At 31.7% G+C, this 23,377-nt stretch overlaps 1 protein-coding gene and 1 long non-coding RNA gene across 5 annotated transcripts; both read right to left on the bottom strand.

The window, feature by feature from the left end:
- Nucleotides 1-3,734: 3,734 nt before the first annotated feature.
- Nucleotides 3,735-10,000, bottom strand: LOC145792734 (branched-chain-amino-acid aminotransferase 2, chloroplastic-like). 2 transcript variants are annotated; one of them, XM_082874090.1, is made up of 10 exons: nucleotides 9,786-10,000; nucleotides 9,166-9,233; nucleotides 8,066-8,243; nucleotides 6,782-6,958; nucleotides 6,541-6,672; nucleotides 6,343-6,441; nucleotides 5,555-5,671; nucleotides 4,728-4,823; nucleotides 4,520-4,632; nucleotides 3,735-4,049 (listed from the first exon to the last, which is right to left on the bottom strand). In XM_082874090.1, the coding sequence occupies exons 1-10, from the start codon at nucleotides 9,849-9,851 to the stop codon at nucleotides 3,935-3,937; spliced, it is 1,161 nt and encodes a 386-aa protein (XP_082730216.1). In that variant the 5' UTR covers nucleotides 9,852-10,000; the 3' UTR covers nucleotides 3,735-3,934. The 2 variants fall into 2 exon arrangements, with proteins under 2 accessions (XP_082730216.1, XP_082730214.1); XM_082874088.1 differs by having other exon boundaries at nucleotides 8,066-8,246.
- An 8,573-nt stretch (nucleotides 10,001-18,573) lies between these two features.
- On the bottom strand, nucleotides 18,574-21,778 carry LOC145792735 (uncharacterized). Of its 3 annotated transcripts, XR_014332527.1 has the most exons (5): nucleotides 21,563-21,778; nucleotides 20,424-20,553; nucleotides 20,001-20,114; nucleotides 19,750-19,915; nucleotides 18,574-18,873 (listed from the first exon to the last, which is right to left on the bottom strand). It is a non-coding gene; the product is annotated as an uncharacterized LOC145792735 (long non-coding RNA). The 3 variants fall into 3 exon arrangements; XR_014332526.1 differs by having other exon boundaries at nucleotides 18,574-19,915; XR_014332525.1 differs by having other exon boundaries at nucleotides 18,574-20,114.
- Between the last annotated feature and the right edge of the window lie 1,599 nt (nucleotides 21,779-23,377).

Consider the following 23,377-nt stretch of genomic DNA (forward strand, 5'->3'; position numbering starts at 1 on the left):
TGAAACTATTTCTCAATTTATAACCATATGATTTTCAATGGAAGTTTTCATACCAACTTGAATCATTAATGTACCAAACACCAATATAAGAAATTCTTGAAATTCTTCAACAAGCACTTTTTTGGTATGATATATAATTAATAATGTTATAAACATAAATTTGTCATACAAAAGTATATTGAAAAAATGCGGCCTATATCACATTCATTCTAATAGAGTGTGACTCCTTTCAAAATAAATGTCATACTATCAGTATTAATATTACATTTATTTTGATAGAATGTGACTCTATCCAAAATAAATGTAGTGTTGTCAGTACTGTATTTTATTAGTTTTTTTTTTAAAGAAAGAATTTTGTCTCTATACTTGATGCTCATTGTTTTTTAGTTGATTAGATTCATGGAATTGAAACATCATGGAACTTCTTGTGTTCTATTGTTTTGATTAATAGGGGGAGGTTTTGTGATGAGGAAATGACAATGTGTGATGGGACTAACTCATTTTGGTGTGGAAATGGAGGGACTTGCGAGGAGATAGTTCAGGGTGAGAGTTATAAATGCCAGTGCCAAACAGGGCATAGTGGAGAGCACTGCGAGCTTGCAGGGGCACCATGTGGTGACATTTTCTGTTTCCATGGAGGTGCATGTTTGGTTGAGAATGATGTCTGTGACTGTCCCACTGATTAGAAAGGAAGCATTAATTGCTCTCTCCCAACCACAACCCAAATAGGTCCTTGTTTCTCTGCCTTCTCTATCATTTGTTGCGAATTTAATTTTTTTTAAGTTGTGTTTGAATTTTAAATTTTGAAAAGATTTGAGAAGAGAATAGAAAAGAGAAAAGAAATTTAAAACTTATATTTAATTGGCATTTCACTTTTTTATTTTTTCACTACACAACAATTTTCAAGATTCTTGTGTTTTGAGATTTTTACGAAATTATTCAAAAGATTAAGGACTAAAAAATACTACTGATATAAAATAAATCACATAATGATATACAAATACTCACATGTTTATGGATCTCACACAAAATGGGAGCCACAAACATGCGAGTGTCTATCCATCATGCATTAGTAACGTTTTTAAAATTAGAACGAAAATGTATGTTATTATTATATATTAAAATGTTATGATTTGTTTTTCATGGACATTAATTACAAACCATTGCAGATTCTACAACAAATTCAATTGGGTTGCACCAACAAGAAAGCAACAGTGATGTAAATGTAAGTATATATGAGGCATACATAAACATACCATGAATTTGCAAGAAATAAAAGGATTTGTGCAAAGATTTGTAAATGAAAAGAAAAAAAAAATCTTCACAAAAAAAGAAAAAGAAAAAAAAAGGGATTTGTGAATGAAATAGAGAATGAATTTTTTCACAAAAATCTCTTCCTTATTATTTTCTCTCAACAAATTGCTTCACAAATTCAAAATCCAAAAATAGTCCAAAATGCACAAAGACCCCAAAGAGATAACTAAAGCATGCACAAAAGATTTGCCATGACTGCCAAAAAAACTTCAATATTGTCGAAATTTTAAAATTGACAATAATATTTTTTAATTAATTTATTTATTTATTGTCAGACTCTTCCATCATACCTTTGATTTCAACACACTCACGCACATCTTCTGTGTGTGTGTGTGGCTAACGAGAAAGCAGAGGAAAATACAAAAGAAAGGAAAATTGAAAACCCCAACCCATAAAACACCATAAAATTTGCAAACCGTATAACTCAATAAGCATTCAAGATCCAATAAAATCTGCACAAACCATCATAACTCAAATCTGCACACACCATAATAACTCAAAAATAAAATCTGCACACACTAAAATCTGCACACCATAATAAAATCTGCATAACTCAAACCATATAACTCAAAAACACAAAAACAGAGCAAGGAAGACAGATGTTACACTGAGAGAGTGGTGGTCCCGACGCCAACGTGTGTAGTGATTACTTTCATTTTAAGACTCAAACATGGTTAATTATTTGCAGCGAACTATTTGTGAAACATAATCGTTGGTGATTTTTGATTGTTTAGAGATAACTACTTTTACCTAGATTTCTATACTCTTCACAATTTCTGTCAAACATAGAGACAAGTCACAATTCGAATTAGAGTGTAACCAGATGGGTACATTTTGAAACAGTACATTGCTGAACTGTGATAATGATGCATCATTTTTAGTGTTACTTTAATGGCTATTGTGTGGATATTGTGAGAGAGAGGAAACATATTCAATGCAACGGTGATAAACACTTAGTATCACCATCCGATGACATGTTACCGTCTAGAGCACCGTGTATATGTTGCGGTTACTAAATTAGTATGAAAGATGTAATATCTTAAAAGTGGGGTTTACTATCCATATGTAATTGTATCATTAGTTGGTGATGGCACGTGCCAATAGAGCAAAATGGAAATCTAACCACATATGCATGCCCACATACTGCCACTAATCACTATGTGCATGTACTTTTAGCCTTTGGGAGTCCTCACCAAAACCAATATAATAGATCACATTGTTAGATTCTCATTTTATTTTCAATTTCTTCTCCATCCTCACATCAATCCAATCACACAATTGGTTTTGGTTCGATTTTCGCTAGAACCTGTCAAATTACTGAAAAGATTTTCTCTTTGCATTAAAACATGTTATGAAAAAGTTAGTGCAATAGCATAATCTTTCTGTACCTTTGAAGATCTTTACTAGACAAACTATGATGGGCAGTTTAAGGTCATTACCAGGACCATAGGGGTATGAGGGTTGTAAATTTAATTCAATCAAACTAAGTAGCATGGACATGGAGGGAAGCCATGTTCATATCAGACATGTAATGGGGACTAACACTTCTTAAACACTTCTAAAAATGTATCCATCATAACTCAAATTTGCACACACCATAATAACTCAAAAATAAAATCTGCACACACTAAAATCTGCACACCATAATAAAACCTGCATAACTCAAACCATATAACTCAAAAACACAAAAACAGAGCAAGGAAGACAGATGTTACACTGAGAGAGTGGTGGTCCCGACGCCAACGGGGCTGGTGGTCTTCGGCAATGGCTGAAGCTCCAGCTATGGTGGAAGAGAGGAGGGAGGAGAAGAGAAGAGCAAGAGCAAGAGCACGACCCAGAGAGGGAGGCCAACTGGCTTCGGGACTGTTGGACTTCTGACTTTGCTCTGTTGGGTTTGGTAACCTGGTACACGACTGAGAGAGTGGTGGTCCCGACGCCAACGGGGCTGGTGGTCTTCGGCAATGGCTGAAGCTCTAGCTACGGTGGAAGAGAGGAGGGAGGAGAAGAGAAGAGCAAGAGCAAGAGCACGACCCAGAGAGGGAGGCCAACTGGCTTCGGGACTGTTGGACTTCTGACTTTGCTCTGTTGGGTTTGGTAACCTGGTACACGACTGAGAGAGTGGTGGTCCCGACGCCAACGGGGCTGGTGGTCTTCAGCAATGGCTGAAGCTCCAGCTATGGTGGAAGAGAGGAGGGAGGAGAAGAGAAGAGCAAGAGCAAGAGCCCAGAGAGGGAGGCCAACTGGCTTCGGGACTGTTGGGCTTCTGACTTTGCTCTGTTGGGTTTGGTAACCTGTTACACCGGTTGCCTAACTTAAGAGAAAAATTATTTAATAACTTAGTTATGACCTGGTTATGAAGTAATATGGTATAAATAAATAATTAAATATAACTAAGTTATGAGTTAATATGGTGATAGTTATGACTAATATGGTATAGGTTATGATATAAAATCATATAAGTTCATAACTAAATGTATGGTACACCAAAATGTACCATAGCATCACCCATAGTCGTTTCGAATATTGCACATCCATATCCATTAAATGGAATAAACCAGCAAAAGAGTAGGCATCACATCAGTACTTATTTTGTTGCTGCAATTGTGAGGACACAGAAAGCTCATTCGATCTCAAGAAGCCATCCCTTCTTGTCTTCTATAATACCTGTTTGAATCCCTACAAGTATGGAGTACAGATCTCGACTAACAAGCTGACCTTCTATTTTGTATTCAACTCTGCATATACAAAGACATGAAAATCGAAGCATTTGGTTAAGTTTTGTTTGGAAGTGCTAAAGATGTTTCTAAGCCTTCAATCCTTATCTATTGTTATTAGCATTTTTTTTTTTGTTGGTAGTGTCTTCACATTATCAATGTTATTAATTTGCATAATACCTTCTTATCCTAATTATCCTAAAATCTTTTAAAATTTGATTCTAAATCATCCACTAATAGTAAAAAAAAGAATCTGCCCTCTCCAGTACTTAATATTAACGAAGAGTCAACAATTAAATGACAAAAGATTTAATCCACTTCAAATGCAAATCAAATCTGAAATCTTAGACAGCATAATTACCTAAAATGGAAAACTAAAAGAATTTTGTTTTGAAGTTTTTACAATTAAGCTCATGATTCATTTTTGATCGATTTGTGTTTTTTACCATATGATGCCAAGAGAAAAATGTAACTAGCATAGCCACACATACCTTCTACCCTTATATGTGATATTACCTACAGGAGCAACACCAACAGCAGTTCCTGTGCAGAAAACTTCATCACCATCAAGCAATTCCTCCACCGGAACAGCACGTTCCTCAACCTGGTTTGGGGAAATTGTTAAACAAAAAAATGATAAATTTGCAGTAGGTAAGAAATTTGACTAATATAATTGTTATGTGTTGCTAGATCAGTTACCTTGTAACCATGATCACGGGCAATGTCTATAACGGTTTTTCGTGTGACCCCAGGAAGAATAGTTCCACTGGTAGATGGAGTTGAAATAAGATTGCCCTGTGAAGGTGATATATACTTCAGTCTACACTCCACATAAAGTTGTTTAATTCTAAGAACTACAATCAAAAGAAACGTAAGTTAAAATTTTTTTTTGTAAAATATAAATACTGAAAACCAAAAATTAAAGAGTAACTTACAAATACACTCCTATGACTTGCTTAAAATATGAATTGCCTTATGTGGTTATGGAAATTACACTTGCCATAGCCCATTTTATTAATAAATCATGAAATCAATTAATAGTTTTTAATGGTGTTAAACATTTATTTCAATTAATAATTTAGGTAATTTTATTATTGTCTATGAGAGTAGTTAGGAATTTCTTTTTTTTAGTTAATTCTATTAAATAAAAAATTATGATAAGAGAGTATTTGTAATTTTTCAAACCAGGGGATGCAATCCTTATTTTAAACAAATCTCAGGAGGTGTATTTATAATTTACTCAAACCTTAAAATAAAATAAAATCATTTGGTCTCTCCCTTCTCCATAATAATCATTTTGTCTCTTTACCTTGATGTAGAACAATGTAGTTTTCACATGATTCAAAGTCTTTGGTGGACAAAGTTAGAAATAAAGCTTGCAATTGTAGATAATTTTCATACTCACTTCCATATTCAAGGAAGGAAAAATGGTTACTAACGTAATTTACAAGAAATTTTATAAACAGGAACCTTTTTATTTTTTATTTTTTTTGAACAAATAAACAAGAACCTAAGTTCAACATTACCTTCACCACAAAAACGTTACAAGAAGTAGCCTCCTCTATGTTTTTCTTATGAACCGAATCAAGGTATATCACATCAGAAAATCCTCTGTTCTTTGCTCTAGTTAATGCACTCAAAACCTACAACAACAACAACACCAACCAAAAAAAAAAAAAAACCGATTATGATTAGTTGAGGATCCGTTAAAAAAAAAAAATGCATCCACAACCTTATTTTAGTTCTTGGAAATGCAGTATGAGCCATAAAAGGCGTTCAAACATTATTTTTTGCCAAAGAATCATAGTATGACAATATGTTTAAATTAACTAGTATATACTTCAAAAACTGATTTGCATTCATCTATACTATTGTATAAAGTGTACAGGTCAGAACATGAAGTTTGGTCACAATTTTTTCCTCTACGAAATTGTCCTTATCTGATTGCCAAAATAGCTCTTTTTAGATCTAACTTATTCAAATTTAATTGTTGTCATGATTTATCTAACTATTTCACACACACAGTGTGTGCCCACGCTTATAAGCCGTCTAATTCCATGAAATAATTGTGCCTTCAGGTTCCCATATTTCAAAATTCACATAATATCATACGGTTGGAGAGCATTATGTAAAGGAGAATCAATATTTTTACAACTGAGGAGCGTCGTTATGAAATGAAAACGATAACCCAATCCCAATTGCCTTACCCAAAAAAAAAAAAAAAAATCCTTCATTCAGATAAAAATAAAGTAAAATTGAAGATGTTGATAACTTGTTGGCATTTCACATAGAGAAGATGAATGGATTTGTTTACCGGGGCATAATTGGTGATGGACTTGACACCTCCAACTCCACCATGAGTGGCACGATGGAATTCATCCTCGATATATAAGTTCAATGGTGACAAACCTTCCTGTATATACAGAACACAAGACCATATATAAACTTCTCTGTTAATTATCAAGGAACAAGAAAGAAAAATAAAGAAACAGAGAGAAAGATAAGATGAGACCTTGAAATAGTTGCCAACTGGGGAAGCATAGACAAGGAAGGTATATTCAAGTGATGGAGCCAAACCCAGTATAGGCCCACTTCCTATGAGCAAAGGCCTTATATAAAGAGACCCTTTTCCCATAGGCGGAATCTAATCAAAATTTCCCAAAAATAAAAAAATAAATAAAAATTACATACTACATAAAAAAATTACTTATGGTATACATGCATATTTTGTTGTGAGGGAGAGAAAGGATTACCCAACGCCTGTTAGCGAGAGCAGTTTGTTTAATGGCATGAATGAATTGAGAAATGGAGGGGGAGGGCATGCACATTCTTTCAGCGCCGAACTGCATTCGGATTGCGTTCTGATCTGGGCGGAAGAGGAAGACCCTCTCATCTTTTCTCCTGAATGCTTTTGTTCCTTCAAACAACCCCTGTTTTGGATTTTCAAACCAACAATACAAGGTGCCAAAATAAATGAATTATAGAGACACCTTATTAAATCACATTTTTGCATATGGATGTTACCACTATTTTACATGCGAGAATATGATTATTCTCTAATAGGTTCTCTGATTTCTTACGTGATTATAGTATTATATGTGAGGCATATGGTCTTCTGTTTTTAGATTTATGTTATTGTGTAATGGACACAATTATTAACTGAGTAATGTCAAACTAACAATTAAGAAAAAAAGAAAAAAGAAAAGAGAAGATAAAATAGCATTGAGCTATTCCTATCAAATGACTCTAGTAGTCCAACTTAAATTTTTGTTAATGCACATCACATAACTATGCAAATAAAATTTATAAAAAACAAAATTAAAAAATTGTATAATATTACTTTGTCTCTGGACTACTTTTTCCTGGACAACACATAAACTTACTTTAAACTTTGATCCTAACTTTTTCAGTTGGCTACTCTTGTACAACTTCCACCTAGAAAGTCCAAGGGTCAATCTTTTCCCAATTTTTTTTTTTATCAGCAAAGAAAAATTCTATTATGAGATTTCATCGTATGTTTTTTTTCCTCGTCATTATGGGACTCTTGAAATACTTCTACCGATAAACCAAAACACTTCGATGCTAACTTGTCAAGTAAATGCATTATTTCCAAATTACATAAGCCTCGTTCAAAAAAAAAAAAAATTACATTAGCTGAGTTTACAATGTCCAAAATTTTCCTTTTTTCTCTTTCTCCTTCTTCCTTTTGTTTTTTTTTTTGTTTTTGTTTTTGTTTTTTTGAAATGTCCACAATTTTCAGTTGTCCAAATTCTTGAGTAGTCAATAATTTTAGCTCTCAAATATTATTCACACAGACTTGGATTTACTTTTTTCCCACTTATTTCACCATTTTTGGCCAAGTAAATGTGTATGGTAAAAGAATCTTGTACAATTTGAAGAACTACAAGAATCATATTCGAGGGATAGGAATTATACGTAAAATATGTGTGACATTTTGTGAGTTAATTAAGAGTAACAAAACATGAAAGCATTTGAAGTTGAGATTGGGGAGGGAATTGGGGGGTGGAGCTTCTCACCTGGCCATAGTTCAAGACTGCGGCAAAAGGGTTCAATTCAATGTTTCCATAGGGGTTAAGTTGGCCTTGTTCGAAAATCCCATCTGCCAAGCATTTTGTCACATACATATAATCGGTCGGCTTGGCACTGAATCCAAGATTGTTCCAATCAATATCATTGTCCTCATCGTCACTACTACTGCTTTTCATACCACAAAGCCGATTCAGGAAGACGAAGAAGTAAACGATTAACTGATATTTTGATTAATGAAAAAAAGATATATTATACTGACATTTTCTATAGATTTGGAGAAAATACAATAAGTTTCATAATTTTAATATAATTATACTAACTTACTTTTAGAAAGATTAAAAGCGCTGAAAGTAATGTAAATATTATAAAGACACAAGAACAAATAAGAAAAAAATATAAATTTTCGTGTACAACTAAAAATGCATTCAGTTTGTTTGGTTTCAATTTTCTGGATTTAATTTTTTAGAATTGAGTTTTTTGTTTTTGTTTTTAGTGAATATTTTTAAAATTTTAAACAATTTTTTTACTTTTTTAAATGTACATTACTTAGATGTACCTAAAAAGTAAAATATTTGTAAAAAAAAAATCTAAAAATCAATAAATACACAAGAATACAAAAAATGTACTGAATTCTCATTTTTTTTTTTTTTTTTGGTATTTAGTGAATTTTCTAAAGATTTTTTTTATAAATATTATACTTTTTAAGTGTATTTATGTTAAGTGTATCTAAAAATTAAAAACAAACTGCATAGAATATTAAAAATATTCATTAAAAAAAAGGAAAAAAAAAATTCAATTTTCTAAAAAGTAAATCCTAAAAATCCAAACCAAACAAGCTGATTATTTTTTCATTTGTATAATTAACAAATTATGTTAGATTATTTTGTGTAATTTTACTTAGAGTTTATCAGGGAAAAATAATTTAAATAAACTAAAAAGTTGATTGCCAACAAATTATGAGAGAAATGTTTTTAATTATTTACCTTTTAATTATCAGTTTTTAACTTATAAAATCTTTCTCCTATCTGGAAAAAAAAAAAAAGAAAAAAAAAAATCCTTATAAAATATTTCTGATATATGCAGTTACCGGTGAGCAGATGGTTCGAAGGCTTGTTGGAGGGAAGATGCAGCCCGAGATGCATAGTAAGCTCCAATCTGCAAAATAAACATAAAAACATAAAAACAAATATATATATATATATATATATTCATAGAAACAAGAAGATTGTATACAGTTTTCATTTTGTTTCTTTCTGATCGGTGATTACTCAAACCGTTTGATGGAATGGTTGTTCAGATCATTCAGCACAAAAACCTTGATACAACCATCCAAAGGGCTGTTTGATAATAAGAAAACAGACGTTAAAAATATTTCTTTCTTAATTTTTTTTTTTTTTTTTTCTTCTTCTTCTTCTTAACTTCTCGATATCTATATTTTAATTCATTTAAGTTATATTTGTTTTATAAATAATAAATAAAGTTGTATCAAGCATTATAGCATATATTTTTTTTTTTCTGTTTATTTTTGAATAAAAACACTGATAAACAATCCTTATAAGCAGCCCCATATAATAGTTGAAACTTATAACATTAACAAAATATTCTTTTGACTTTCTTTTATCCTCTGTTTGAATATTATTCTTGTTTTTATTTTCAAATTCCTTGGGATTGTTAAGAACAGATACTAAGGAGAAGTCAAAGAGCAACCTTAGATAAAGAAGAGAAACTAGAAGATCTGATGGAATTGAGAAAGCAGAGACTCCTTTGCATCATGTTTGGTTGTCTTTGCTCTCCTGATACAAAGCAAAAGCAGTGTTGACAATACACAGAGAGGCTAACTGACAGCAAACTATTTTGGAGAGTGTGAGGGCATCCTCTAGAGAGCCTTATGATCCCGTTTGTTTTCAAAAGTATAATGGAAGAGATTTGTCGTGAGAACGTTAATAATGAGAGGATTAATAGTGAAGAGATTAAGTAAAATTATGTTTATTTTGATGATAGTTATTAACGTAGAAATTGTTAAATTATTTTTATATAAAATAATAAAAAAAATATAAAAAATTAAACATTAATGTTTAAAAAAAAATTCTCAATATGTAAAAAATAAATTTTTTTTTAATCCCCTCACTATTTTTCTAATACTACCTCCACCTCTATCTCCTCCATCCGAATCCCCCTTCTAACCTCCATCTTAATCCTCTCTTTCATTCTAATCTCTTCCTCAACACTACAAACAAAGACAACACTAAGCCTGTGTTTGACAAGTGGGTTTGCAGGCTTTTTTGGCTATTTTAGCCACAAAAAATAAAATAGGTTATTTTAGCCATAACAAACAAAACATCACATCCAACCCATAATCATTACCTTCTTCTCTCACAAAAAAACTCAAAAAAGTCAAAAAGCCAAAAAGTCCTTCCCAAACCAAGCTTTTAAGCCCAGGCTAAAATAGCCAAAAAAGCCAAAAAGTCAAAAAGCTAACCCACTTCCCAAACGGAGGCTAAATAACCCCACATCCATCCTAATCTCCTCCCATCCATTATACTCCAAAACAAACTGGCCTATATGGCAAATAAGAAGCTTAGACACCAAAGAAGTACTTAGAAAATTATTCAGAATTTTAAATTTTTTTGTTGTTATTGATTGCAAATTTTGGACAAAATTATTATTATTTTATTATTTATTATTTTTTAAATAAAGAAAGGGATGCTACTTGATATTGAAGTAAGAGCATCTCCAACGGTAGTAGGCATTTTACCTATCTGAATATTACTATAAAGTATATATTTTATTTTGCCTATCAACTGTTTTATGTTTTTACTCCAACCATGCTCTTTATTTTAGCTATTTATCCAAATACTATTAATTTTATAGAATGCCACGTCAACAATAAAGATGGAGGGAAATGATCCTAATGATTGAATACATTTTGCCTAGCGTTGAAGGCTAGCTACATGTAGCTAGTGAATATGAGTTGAGGCAAAATGCCTAATCATATACCTAGTGCATTTGAATTGAAAAAAGTGAATCACATTAGGCATTTTAACTAACAAGTATTATATGCCTAGTGCATTGGAGATGCTCTAAGTGGTTTGTGCGATGGCAGAAGAAGATATTACATCATCACTAGATTGGGCTTGACAGCTATTTTTTTAGAATACAATGCTAAAAAACTTGATACCTTTAGCAAATGCTAAAAAATAGCTTTGTTATTATTGAATATTTAACTCAGTAGTTGTCTAACACGGTTTGTGGTATGAGGTTTAACTACTATTTGTGGTGGTGGTTTATTTCTTCTCAATTATGGGGTTGTACTAGGATGTTTGGGATGGATTAAGGTTAAAATAGTTAATAAAATAAAATATTCTATCAAATTATTCTTTTTACCTTTTTACTAGGAATGACAATGAAAGGTAATGAGGTGGATATTAATTCTTCATCCTCATTTCCTTATTGTAATTTTTCCCCACTCTCCATTCCCCATCTCCCATGGGGACTATCCTCTCTATCCCCTAATGGGTTTGGTTTTTCCCAACCCAACTTTACCCCTTTTTTTTTTTTTTTTTTTTTTTTTCAATGTACACAGCCAAAGCCAAAGCCAAATACACATTCATTTTTATTTTTTTGGTTCAACAACTAAATCAAATACATATTAATTAATTAAAAATCTTATTTAAAGTAATCAATTTTATAATCTTAAAACAACCAAACAAGTTTTTAGGAACCCAAAAAAAAAAAAAAAAAAAAAAAAAAAAAAAAAAATATGTTAATATGGACTGCCAACAAACTCTTGAATACCCAAAGCCCTTCAAGGATGGAATGACTGGACCAGCTTCTGTTACCTGCTTTAATCCCCATATCTAGTGATTGTCTGCTCGGAAAATCACATAACAGAATTTTCTCTCGTGGGAAACAGAACCTCCCCTTCCCGATCCCACATTCCAGCAAAACGCACCTCAGGAAACTTGTTTGTTTCTTAGGAAACTCTCTCTATAAATTCTCCATCGGTTCATTCTTCACAGTCCTCACCAAGATGTCCAATTTGAAAGTACTCTCACTAGTGTCCTTAGGCTCATGGGGTCAATTACCCACAACGATCAACCAACTAAAATCACTCGAAAAATTGAATATCAGTTCGAATTTCATCTCCGAAGAAATTTCTGGATCGATTTCAATTTTGACAAATCTCACGAGCGTTGTTTTGGCTGACAATCTCTTCAATGGGAGTGTTCCAGACATGAAAAGCTTACAATCTCTTCAAGAGATCGATTTAAGTATCAATCGCCTCGTGCCTGAATTTCCATCTCTGAGTACCAATCTTGCAACAATCAAATTAAAAAACAATTCGATTGTGATGGCTGTGGAACGATTAGTTTTAAGGAGTTTAAGGTTATGATGATCAAAGGATCTCGTTTCGCTGCCATGGAAGGATAGAGAACAAATACTGTTAAGATCGATTGATCAGAGAAACCGAGATCATCATCAACAGTACATGTTTCATTGATTTTCTTATTATTATTATTGTTTCTCAATTATTTGACTTATATATAAATTTTCTTTTCTTTTCCTTTTGGTTTTCTGGAGATAGAAAATTATTGGAATGCAAGGATTTGGAGAAAGTGTGAATACATGATTGGTCTCTGTATTATGATTCATTTATGAAATTTATTATTACTTTTAATTTAATATCAATGTTTGGTTTGTTTCTTTTTTTCTTTCCATGTGGTTTGGTTTATCAATTGCTATGCTTTATTGTCTATTCTGTATTTTATTTTGATTTTGAATAATTGATTGCATGGAAAGTTTGTTTGGCTCGTAAGAAAATTTATTACAAAGTCATGAATCTCTGTAAGCTTGAAGAATCTGAAGAATTTAGAGTGAGAGAATGAGAGAGAGTGAGAATGAAAAACCTAATTGTAGACAGGGATATGGGAAAATGGGCAGTTACCCATCCTTGATCCATCCCTAATGGGGATTTAAACAATGGGCATGGCTTCTGTCCAGTCCTTAATCGAACTGGACCGTTCTGTTGGGTTCGTGAGGTTCCATCACGGGTCCCTTTTTGATAATCCGAACCGTTCAATATGTAGAACTCGTCGAGTACTATATGTTTATAAAAAATCACGTTAATCGGATATCGATAGTTATGTGATCAAATCAGTTTTGTATAAAAAAAATGGATAGTGAATAAATTAACGGTTGACAAAAATCTGTTTTGATCATATAGCTATCGATATCCAATCAACGTGATTTTTTACAGACATATAATACTCGACGAGTACTACACATTGAATGGTTCAGATTATCAAAACGGGATCCGTGGTGGGTTTCCACAAGCCCAACAACACGGTCCAGTCCGATTAAGGACTGGACAGAAGCCATTTCCTTAGACAATATCACCTACCCAACCCAACGGGTAGAAAAAATAGAGAAATCTCATGTATTTGGGTCGGGTTTCTGTGGATATCCACTAAATAGGTTATCTATTGCCATCCTTACTTTTTACACGTCTTTTTATAAAAAAATTAAAAAATCAACTAAAATAGTTCATTCCTAAACATGATTATGTTAGGTATTGTTGACTTTTTAATTATTAACGACTAGTAGCCTATTTGATGATGTAAATATTTTTTATATTTGAAATTGCTCTCGTATCGATTGAAAAAAAAATAAAAAATATTGGTAAAGCTTAGGTAAGTGTAAATTTTTATATCTTTCTAAACTAGGACATGAAAATAGAAAAAAAACAAAAATAAAAACAAAAACAAAAACAAAAAATCACTGCAATAAAGAAAATGGAAAACATATCCGGAAGTCTTATCCCGGAAAATATGTACTAGGAAGTCTTACAAATTGTTTTATAGACAATTTAATTATTTTTAAATTTAACATAAACATATATTGATATAACACTTTCACAATTGATTATAAAATTAACATCTCTTCGAAAATCCAAATAATCCTATTACTGAAAATTAGTTACATCCAACAAAATACAATAAAAATCTAAGGTCTTATTTGTCATAACTTAAAAAAATTAAAAAGTTAAATGGTCACTATCCTATTTAAGTCATATCGCATCTCTATCATATCATTTCAAACCCAACCCATACTCAACTCATATTTTATAAAAAATCAAAAAATACATTTATTTAGGTCATCCAAAACCACCCCTATATATATATAGCTTACATGGTAGTTTATTATTAAATAGTAATATTATGTGTTATATAATATCATCGCAACAATAAATTTTTATATAAAAAAGGAAGAAAAAAAAAAAAGGAAGGAGGATTGATGTTATAAAAAACTAAATATAGAAAATGTAATGGTGTGTATTCCTTAGGGTGTATATTATATGTATCTTATCACAAAATGTATAATTTTATCACAGAATTTCATAATATTAATTGCAAAGTGTGTAATTTTATTACAAATTGATTGAACAAAATGTTTATAATTTTGTGGTTGACGTTACGAAAGTTTGTGATTATGATTTTTTTTTAATGTAAATTTGTAATGAAATTATATATTTTATAATTAATATTACGAAATTTTATAATAAAATTATATATTTTATGATAAAATTACGTACGGTATACAGTAATAACGTGGCGCACGCTATAAGAGAACCCAACTTATATAGATATTATTGAATTGGGGGCTTTCACTTCACATCAAATAGCTTTCTAATGAATGGGGCTTTCACTTCACATTAAATAGCTTTTTAATGGAAAATAAAATATCATATAACTGTGCATTATTATGGGTAGAGATTGCTAAGGTAAGGTAAGAGAGAAGACGAGCAAGGATCTTCTAGAATTTTGTTTTTTTTTAAATTTTTTAGAATGGTGTATTGTGTGGTTAAGATTTAATGATAAGTTACATTAATTTTTTAGTATTAAATTTCAATCACACAATATACTACTTTAAAAAACTTTAGAAAAAACACTCTAGAAGATCTTTGGTGAGAAAAAATGCCCATGAAGAGTAGAAAAGTGAACACGGAACCAACATATTAGCCCCGTTTGGTAGAGTTATGTGAAAGTGATTATAACTTATAGCCTATTGCCTATGGTTTATAGCTGTGAACATAAGCTAATTTTTGACTTATAAATTAAGCTTCTCCACCCCCATTCAAAGAATAAGTTGATTTTGACTTACAAAAAGCTATAAGCTGTATTGTTAAGCTGAACCAAACACATCAAAATAACTTAAATTAAGTTAAAAATTGAAATAAATTGAAAATAAACCCTACCAAACAGGAATATTATTGTATTGCATGCATCATCCTCTTCGAAGTGGATAGGGAGTTTGTTGGTGGTACGCATCAATCACTAATTTAAAAGGTAATAGTAATGATAGAGAGTGTTAGAGTTAGAATTTTAATTTCAATTTTAGTGATGTAATAATGCATAAAAAAAACAGTCCCGCTGCATACCCCCAGTGGGGGTCGCGCCCCCAGTGACATGGCGCGCCCCCACTGGCTGAAAACTCAAAAAAAAAAAAAAAAAAAAAACAATTTTTTTTTTTGGCCAATCCCGGAGTGACACCTTACTGGGGGTCGACCCCCAGTGGGGGTAGGAAGCATTTTTGTAAAAAAAAATACAAAATGACAAATTAAAATATCAAATCATAAAATGCCACCCACTCTTAGAACTCCCACTAGAGTTCCTTATTATTTAGAGATTTAAAACATTTTTTATTTAAAAGGCGTTTCAAAACCCCCACAGTTTTACATCACATGTTATTACAAGTAAAAATTAAGACAAATTACACCATGATGTTTGGTTTTAAGAACAAAAAATTGTTGTTCAATATATATATATTTTTTTTCAAATTCCTTTTACTTTAATAGCTTCGCTTTAATAGTTAATTTTTAAAAGTACCTAATTTGTATATCTATTGCTACTTCAAAAAATACGAAATGTTTTCTACTTTAATGTCCTCACTAACATTTGGTTAGATGCCATGCCATCGCTATCTGATCATTCATTATCTGTATAGCCACAACTTTCACCAAGAGTTACAACTTTCATTTTTCTTTTTTTGTCGGCCATCAGTTGCAAAAAGAATCGTTGCACCAATTCAAACAAAGAAAATAGCATGGCAAGTTATATCAGAACATGGGTTCCGTGTCAACACGCATACTTCAGGAAAATAAATAGTAAATAGGAAATAAAATAAAAAGGGAAACTTTCAATAAATCCTAATAATTGGATTTAATTATCATAAAATCTTATTGAAAATAAGTCTTAGTGAAATTATCGCTAAAAATAATTTTTTATGACGATTTTTTGCATGTCACTAAAAATTGACAGTTAATGACTTTTTTTGTCACGATTTTTATAATTGTCGCTAAAATGCACAATTCGTGATGTTTTTCTGTGATAAATTTTTTAAACTGTTCCTGAAAGTTTAAAATTAATAACTTTTTTTGTAACAATTTTTTTAAACTTTCGCTAAAACTTATAATTAGTAACTTTTTTGTGACAATTTTCAAATTGTCGCAGAAAATTAATAATTATTGATATTTTTTTAATAATATTTGATAAAAAATGATGTTAATCATCATAAAACTTATTGAATAATAAGTGCACTTATTAAAATTTTCACGTAAGTCTCCTACATAAAAAAAATAAAGAAGTATCCGTGTACGATCTAATAACAGCCATGACTTTTGGAAGTGGCAAAGCCGCTGCTGAAGAAAGAGATTTTGGAATTATTGTTTGAAGGAGAAGGGCTTTTTCACCATTGTCCAGGGCTGGCCTAAGCCTTCATGAAGCCAAAAGTCAAATTTTATTGTGAGACTTTTTATATTTTAAATTTAAATGTAAATAATATTTATTATTTTTAGTAAATTATTATGTAAAATTCACATGTCTCTTCCATTTTCATGTCTAAAATTTGGAAGTTATTTAAAATATTTAGCTATGAAAAAAATAATAATAATTGAAAGTGCCAAAAATTAGGGTGCTCGAACTAAAATTCCAATTTTGAATTTTGTTTGATGAGAGGTCTAGGCGCTGAATTAACTTGTTCATAAAGACAAGTTCAGGTTAAATGACCAAAATACCATTTTGTCATGTATATATATATGACATACACTGCCAAAAAATCAAAATTGGTCTCCTCTCTCTCTCTCTCTCTCTCTCTCTCTCTCTCCTCTGTTGCATCCTTTGACGCCTCCTCTGGTGGACCTCTACCCCGGCAAGTTTACAACCACCTCCGATGCCATTGGCGTCTCCACCGCTTGATCTAGCCACCAGATTTCACCACCCTCATTGAAAAAATGCTTATGCCGAGCAGAGATCTACACACCAATAGCTTCGCCGGAAATGTGCCTCACAAATCTATATACAGGGTGCTTCGATCCACCTCAACTGGTGGAGATTGCGGTGGTCCATGACAGTGATGACGAAGATGAACCCTAGGCGATCGAGCTCTTCCTCCTACAACTTCAGATTTAAGTAGATCTACTCTATTTCGTCTATATATATATATACTGTGACAACCCCACTACGTATAATGATTAGCACTTAATTAATTAAGGAGATTTGAATTTTAATTATTCATTATGCTGATTTAATTTGGAATTTATGAAAATTATGGTGACTGATTTGTATATGATTTTATTAAGGATTTATGTTGGAATTTTGAAATTGAAAGCCTAAATGGCTCAAGAGAGTACAAATGGTGAATTAAATTATTTTAATTTTGAGTATCGGATCATGTGGGAGTTTAATTAATTATTCGATCAAATTTGTGAAATTGAGACTTGATTACACTACAATAAATGACACTTTCCATTTTTGGTCGCCGAAACTAATTAGCGACTAATTTTTTTTGTCACCAAAGTCGTCGCCTATACTTTGTCGACGATAGTATTGGCGACTAAACTATTTTTGGTCCCTGAAAGTGAACGTTTTGGCTACTAAACTTTGGTTAGTCGACAAAGGTTATCTTTTGGCAACGAAAACATTAGTCGCCAAAAGTGAACATTTGGCTACGAAACTTTGAGTAGTCGGGGAGGTGATATTTTGGCGACTAAATGACTAAATATTTAGTCGCCAAAAGTGTTCAAATAAAATTAATTTAATTTTCAGTGACTAAAACTTTTAGTCGCAGATAAGTTTTAGTCACAATGTTACTACATTTAGGGACTAAAGAATTTAATCGCCAAAAAAATTATTTTTCATTTTATTTTATTTTTTGCTACTAACCATTTGGTCGCCGAAAGTCTCATTTATTTCTGGCTACCAAATATTTAGTGGCTAAAAATATTGATTTCCTTTTTCGCTACCAATTGGTTAGTCACTAACAAATTCACTTTTTTTTTTTTGGCTACTAAACATTTAGCTGCCAAAAACTTTATTTAGCATTTTTTTTATTATAATTAATTTCTCCACAACCTGTATTTATTTCGTGCAACCTACACCCTGTATATAAACAAAATAATACATATATCTATTTCTATTTCGTTTCAACCATACAAAAATTTGGTCTTTTAACATCAAATTCTATACAAATCAAATATAATCCAACCCAAAATAATAATTCCATACAAACAGAGAATCATACAAAAAAGATGTCCTCTGTACACAAAATTCTACATCAAATGTCATTTACAGAATATTTTGAAGGTGTAAAGATGATGGGAAAATTAAATTTATTTACTAAAACACTTGCTTAATTTAACAATGAAGCCATTGATCTAAATGAAGCCATTGATCTAAAGGCTTCTCATTCTTCAAGCTTGCTTCATATAGTTTGGTACCTTTCTTTCTGAAGACACCAACTGCAAAATAATAATCAACCTCCCAATCAGTGGAAGCATTTAGCAAATAAGTATAGATAATTAAACAATCCAAAAACTCAAGGGATTCAACCTTGCCTTAATAACCATGGATTGCTATAGCACATTATCGAGATCCACCATTATAAAATATGATCACTAATTTAAATTTATTAGAGCCTAATCATGGCCAATATACTGGCTTAGTCCTTGCCCCCACTTTTGCATCACTTTCTCTAAATCAAAACAAAGTCGGACAAAAAAAAAAAAAAAAAAAACCAATTCCCTACCATGAACAAGAAAAAAACCAATTCCCTCTCAAAACAAAACTAATAAGTATATAGATGTATTTATACGTATATAAATCGAGCGATATAGATAGAGAGAGAATTACCTTCAACTTGTATCGAAGCCCTAGCATTGTGATTGCTCATAGTCCATAATGAGGGAAATTAGGAACCTGCCTTGTAGTAGGTTTCTATCTCTAATCTAGGTGTGCGATATTTTCGCGCCAAACTTATTGGGTTTTTCAATATAATGTTTTTTTTATGGGTTCAATATATCTTTTTTTTTTTTTTTGTATATATTATCCCAACAATAACATTTTTTAAATGCCATTAATCCTTAATTTGTGTAATTTTTCACAATATTTATAAAAGGTTATTAAAAATTACAATTCAATGCTATAAATATCTAAAGTTAGCACCTCAAGTCATTTAATCACAAAAATGCTATAAATGCTCCATAATTAATAACATTTTAATAAAAACTACAATAAAAATATGTTATTAAAAGTACTATTTGTTGTAGTGGCTGGTAAAAAAAAGAAAAAAAAGAAAAGAAAAAGTGTGATAAAGGAATAAATCAAATCAAACAAACCATATAGATCAGAGTTCTTCCTCTCTAGAAGCAGACAGAGAAGAAATTGAGGAGCCCTAGGAAGTTTGGATTGTATATCTTCAAACATTTTTTCCACTCTAACAAGAGGTGGGGCCCGCCTATTTTGTGGACTCTCTTCAAATACATTGAACAGAGCATCAATTTGCTACAAAAACAAAACAAAAAAGATTTGTATTTTAAATCATGTAGTATTGAACCTAAGTTAAGCTAGCATAAATGACAGGACATACAATTCCCTTTATGTCTCCACATTTGATCAAATCCCTAACAAGGCCATGGATATCGCAGCGAGCGGAAAAGTTCACGATAGCCTAGCGATCAATCTTTGTTGGGTCCACTAGTTTCTACACCAGCAAAGAAAAAATTTGTAAGAACACAAAATTAAGGTTGAACTGTGCCAAGTTTTAAGAAAAACAAATAAATAAATTAGAGAGCCATGCAGAGCCCAACACCGTTAATCTAAATGAACCCAAAGCCATTGGTTTGGAGAGAACAATGAAGCCATTGATCTAAATGCCAGCTTCAATGAAGAGATCTATGGCTTCATTGAAGTGTAAATTAAATGCCCCTGTTCTACACAAAATCTTACAATTTGTCTCCCTAAAAATTCAGGAGAAAAAAAAGAAGAAAGAAAGAGAGAAATAATAAGATACCTGACCAAAAATAACAGCTGTATCAATGCTCTTTAAGAGATCTATGGCTTCATTACACTTCAATGAAGCCATTAATTTACACTTCAATGAACGTAAGAGTTGTAGGCTGAGATGGTTCAACCAATTAGACCTAAGGATCAACAGAAAAGCTTTTAGTGAAGAGGAAGAAGAGAGACTAATGGCTGCTCATAGGCTGTATGGAAACAAGTGGGCCATGATTGCTAGGCTTTTCCCAGGAAGAATTGACAATGCAGTGAAGAACCACTGGCATGTTATTTTATCATCTAAAATTGCACCTAATACCAGCTCATGAACATGTAATTAAAAAAAATTGAAATTCAATCTCATGAGCATTGTACCTAGCTCATGAAACTGAAAAAAAAAATGAAATTCAATCCCAAACTGAAATTGCACCTAATAAGAGCTCATGAACAGGTAATTGAAAAAAACAATTAAATTCAATCTGGGCACTACCAAACCTCATAAACAGATGTCAAACACATGAGCATTGTCCAGTTTCATTTGAACATTTCGTCAAACACATGGTGAGCAAAAGGGTCAGAAGACAACAACAAATACAAGCATGGACAAAACAGGCCAAGTTAGAGTAGTAGGTAGAGAAAAACAAACAAGCAAGAGCAGTAGTTAGAAAAAAAAAAAAAAAAAAAAAACAAAGAGAACAAGCCAAACACCAACGACACCCTAAAACCTCTCACCGCTGCCAAGTTAAACACTAGATCATTCACCCCAAAGACCACATCCTTGCACTTATATTTGACCCACAAAGCAATTCTGAACCAAAGATTCCCATCTGACTTGAATTCCATTAAACTTGAGGTCATTACGAGCCTTCCAAATTGACCAAACCATGGCCTCCACATCTTCTTTTCCAGCTTCCCAAATTTAAACCCAAACCCCCAGTGTGACAAATTTGAAAAAGATTATGGTGTAACCCAGCGAACATTCCACCATTTTAGTAATTCAACCCATATCCTCCATATCCAAGGACAATGAATGAGCAGATGCCTCAACCTTAACATGGGTCGATTTGGGGTTGGGTTTGGGTGAAGGTATGCAAACGGAAGGAGAAAACCCTAGAGGCTGAAATTAGGGGAATAGAGACTATAGAGAGGACATACCTGGGGTAATGCTCCAATGGTGGATTGAAGTGGTGCTCGTGTGCGATGGTATGGCGGTGATGCTCCATTAACGATGGAGACAAAAGCGAGAGAGAGCCGGAGGAGAGCAAATGCGTGAGAGAGAAAGAGAGTCACAGAGTGAGACAGACAAAGATGTATGAGAGAGTTAGAGCGTATGGGAGTGTAATTCTTAAACCTAGTTTATTTTCTTTCTCAACTAACTTTTTTAGTTGCCAATAATAAATAAAGGCCTTTCCTCTGACGAAATATTTAGTAGTCAATTAATTTTTTCTCCAAAATCTGAGGTCCAATTTTTAAAATTTTTAATTATAATTGCCGACTAAAATTTAGTGTTAAAAATAAATTAAATATCGACTAAATTATTTTTAGTAGCTAAAGATAGTACATTTAGGGACAAAATTTTTTTTAGTCGCCTATGGGGTAATTTTTAGTTCTTTGGCGACTAAAATATTTTTTAGTCGCTGAAAATTAATTTTTAGCAACCAAACTTTTGGTCGTAAAAGATAAAAAGTAAATTTTTATTTTTCATTTGACGACTAAATAATTTTCGTAGCCAAAACTAATTATACGGCAACTAAAATATTTTTTAGTCGCCAATTGTGATATTTTTAGCGACTAAAATATTTTTTAGTAGCCAATTGTTGCATTTTAACCGACTAAAATATTTTTTAGTAGTCAATTGTTGCATTTTTACCAACTAATTTTTTTTTAGTCGCCAATAATCAATATACCCGACTAAAAAAAATTAGTAGCTAAATCTTGTACTTTTGCCGACTAATATAATTTTTGGTCGCCAATTCCACAACTTTTGGCTACTAAATTTTTTTTAGTAGCCAAATTTAGTCGCCAAAAGTGTAATTTCCTGTAGTGTTAATTGGGTCTGAATTGGAGTTAATTAAGTCATGAGAATTGAAAATTATAATTATTTTGAATTAAATTTATCTGAAAGGCATGTAGCTTGAATATGTAAATTATTGACGGAAATTTTAAGTTAATCTAAAATTGAAGGCCTTAATAATGTGAGAAACCAAAATTGAGGATGAAAATAAGTCCAATTTAATATTTGGAGTTTGATTAGAAAATTGATTTAGAATGATGAATTTAAATATCATTAATTGGGCTCTAATAGAAGTCAAATTAGACAAATTAAATTATGTGGGATTTGTGATTAGGTATGATTAATTTAATTATGTGTTAATTAAGATTTATTAAAACTAAGTGTTATTTAATTAAATTAATCTTAACCATAAATTAAATTATAATGATTTAAAATTTGAGAATATATGTTGGTATGTGTGCTGAGAAGTATGTGTGTGTGTTGAGAAATCTGAGTGTGTGCACGTGTGCTATGTGTTGTCAACAAGAAGAGGTATGCATGTGTGTATAGATAAAAGGGTTTGTATAAGACCTATTTAGTGCTCTGCTGGGAGCGTTTCAAAAGAAAGAGAGTGGATTCAAGAGTGTAGAGAGAGAGAGAACCAAGAGAGAAAAAACCAAAGAGAAGAAAAGAAATTAAAAGGGGAGCTCAAGGTTTTGAAGGAAGAACAAGAAGAGTTGGAAGAGATTCAATTAATTTTTCTCAAATTAAGACTTAAGGTATGGAATTTATGTTTAATTTGTGTAAAATCCTTACATTACACTTACAATTAAAAATGAAATTAAAATCAAAATCATGTGATTAAAAGGAATTAGCAAAAAGATAAAGAAAATTAAGGTAAGTTCATGTTTATGGAAACTAATTATTTTGAGTTTGATTTTTATGATCTTGCATGAAATTAAGTTCCATTGCTACAT

Source organism: Camellia sinensis, chromosome 6 (assembly GCF_055761805.1).
Source record: "Camellia sinensis isolate YWXY chromosome 6, ASM5576180v1, whole genome shotgun sequence".
NCBI classification, from domain to species: domain Eukaryota; kingdom Viridiplantae; phylum Streptophyta; class Magnoliopsida; order Ericales; family Theaceae; genus Camellia; species Camellia sinensis.

Coding starts and splice junctions, on each gene's coding strand:
- LOC145792734 (XM_082874088.1), bottom strand. CDS start 9,851: ATGATGCAAAGGAGTCTCTGCTTTCTCAATTCCATCAGATCTTCTAGT. Junction 6,673..6,781: donor CTCTCGCTAACAGGCGTTGG/GTAATCCTTTCT, acceptor AATTTTGATTAG/ATTCCGCCTATGGGAAAAGG. Junction 4,633..4,727: donor CCCGTGATCATGGTTACAAG/GTAACTGATCTA, acceptor TCCCCAAACCAG/GTTGAGGAACGTGCTGTTCC.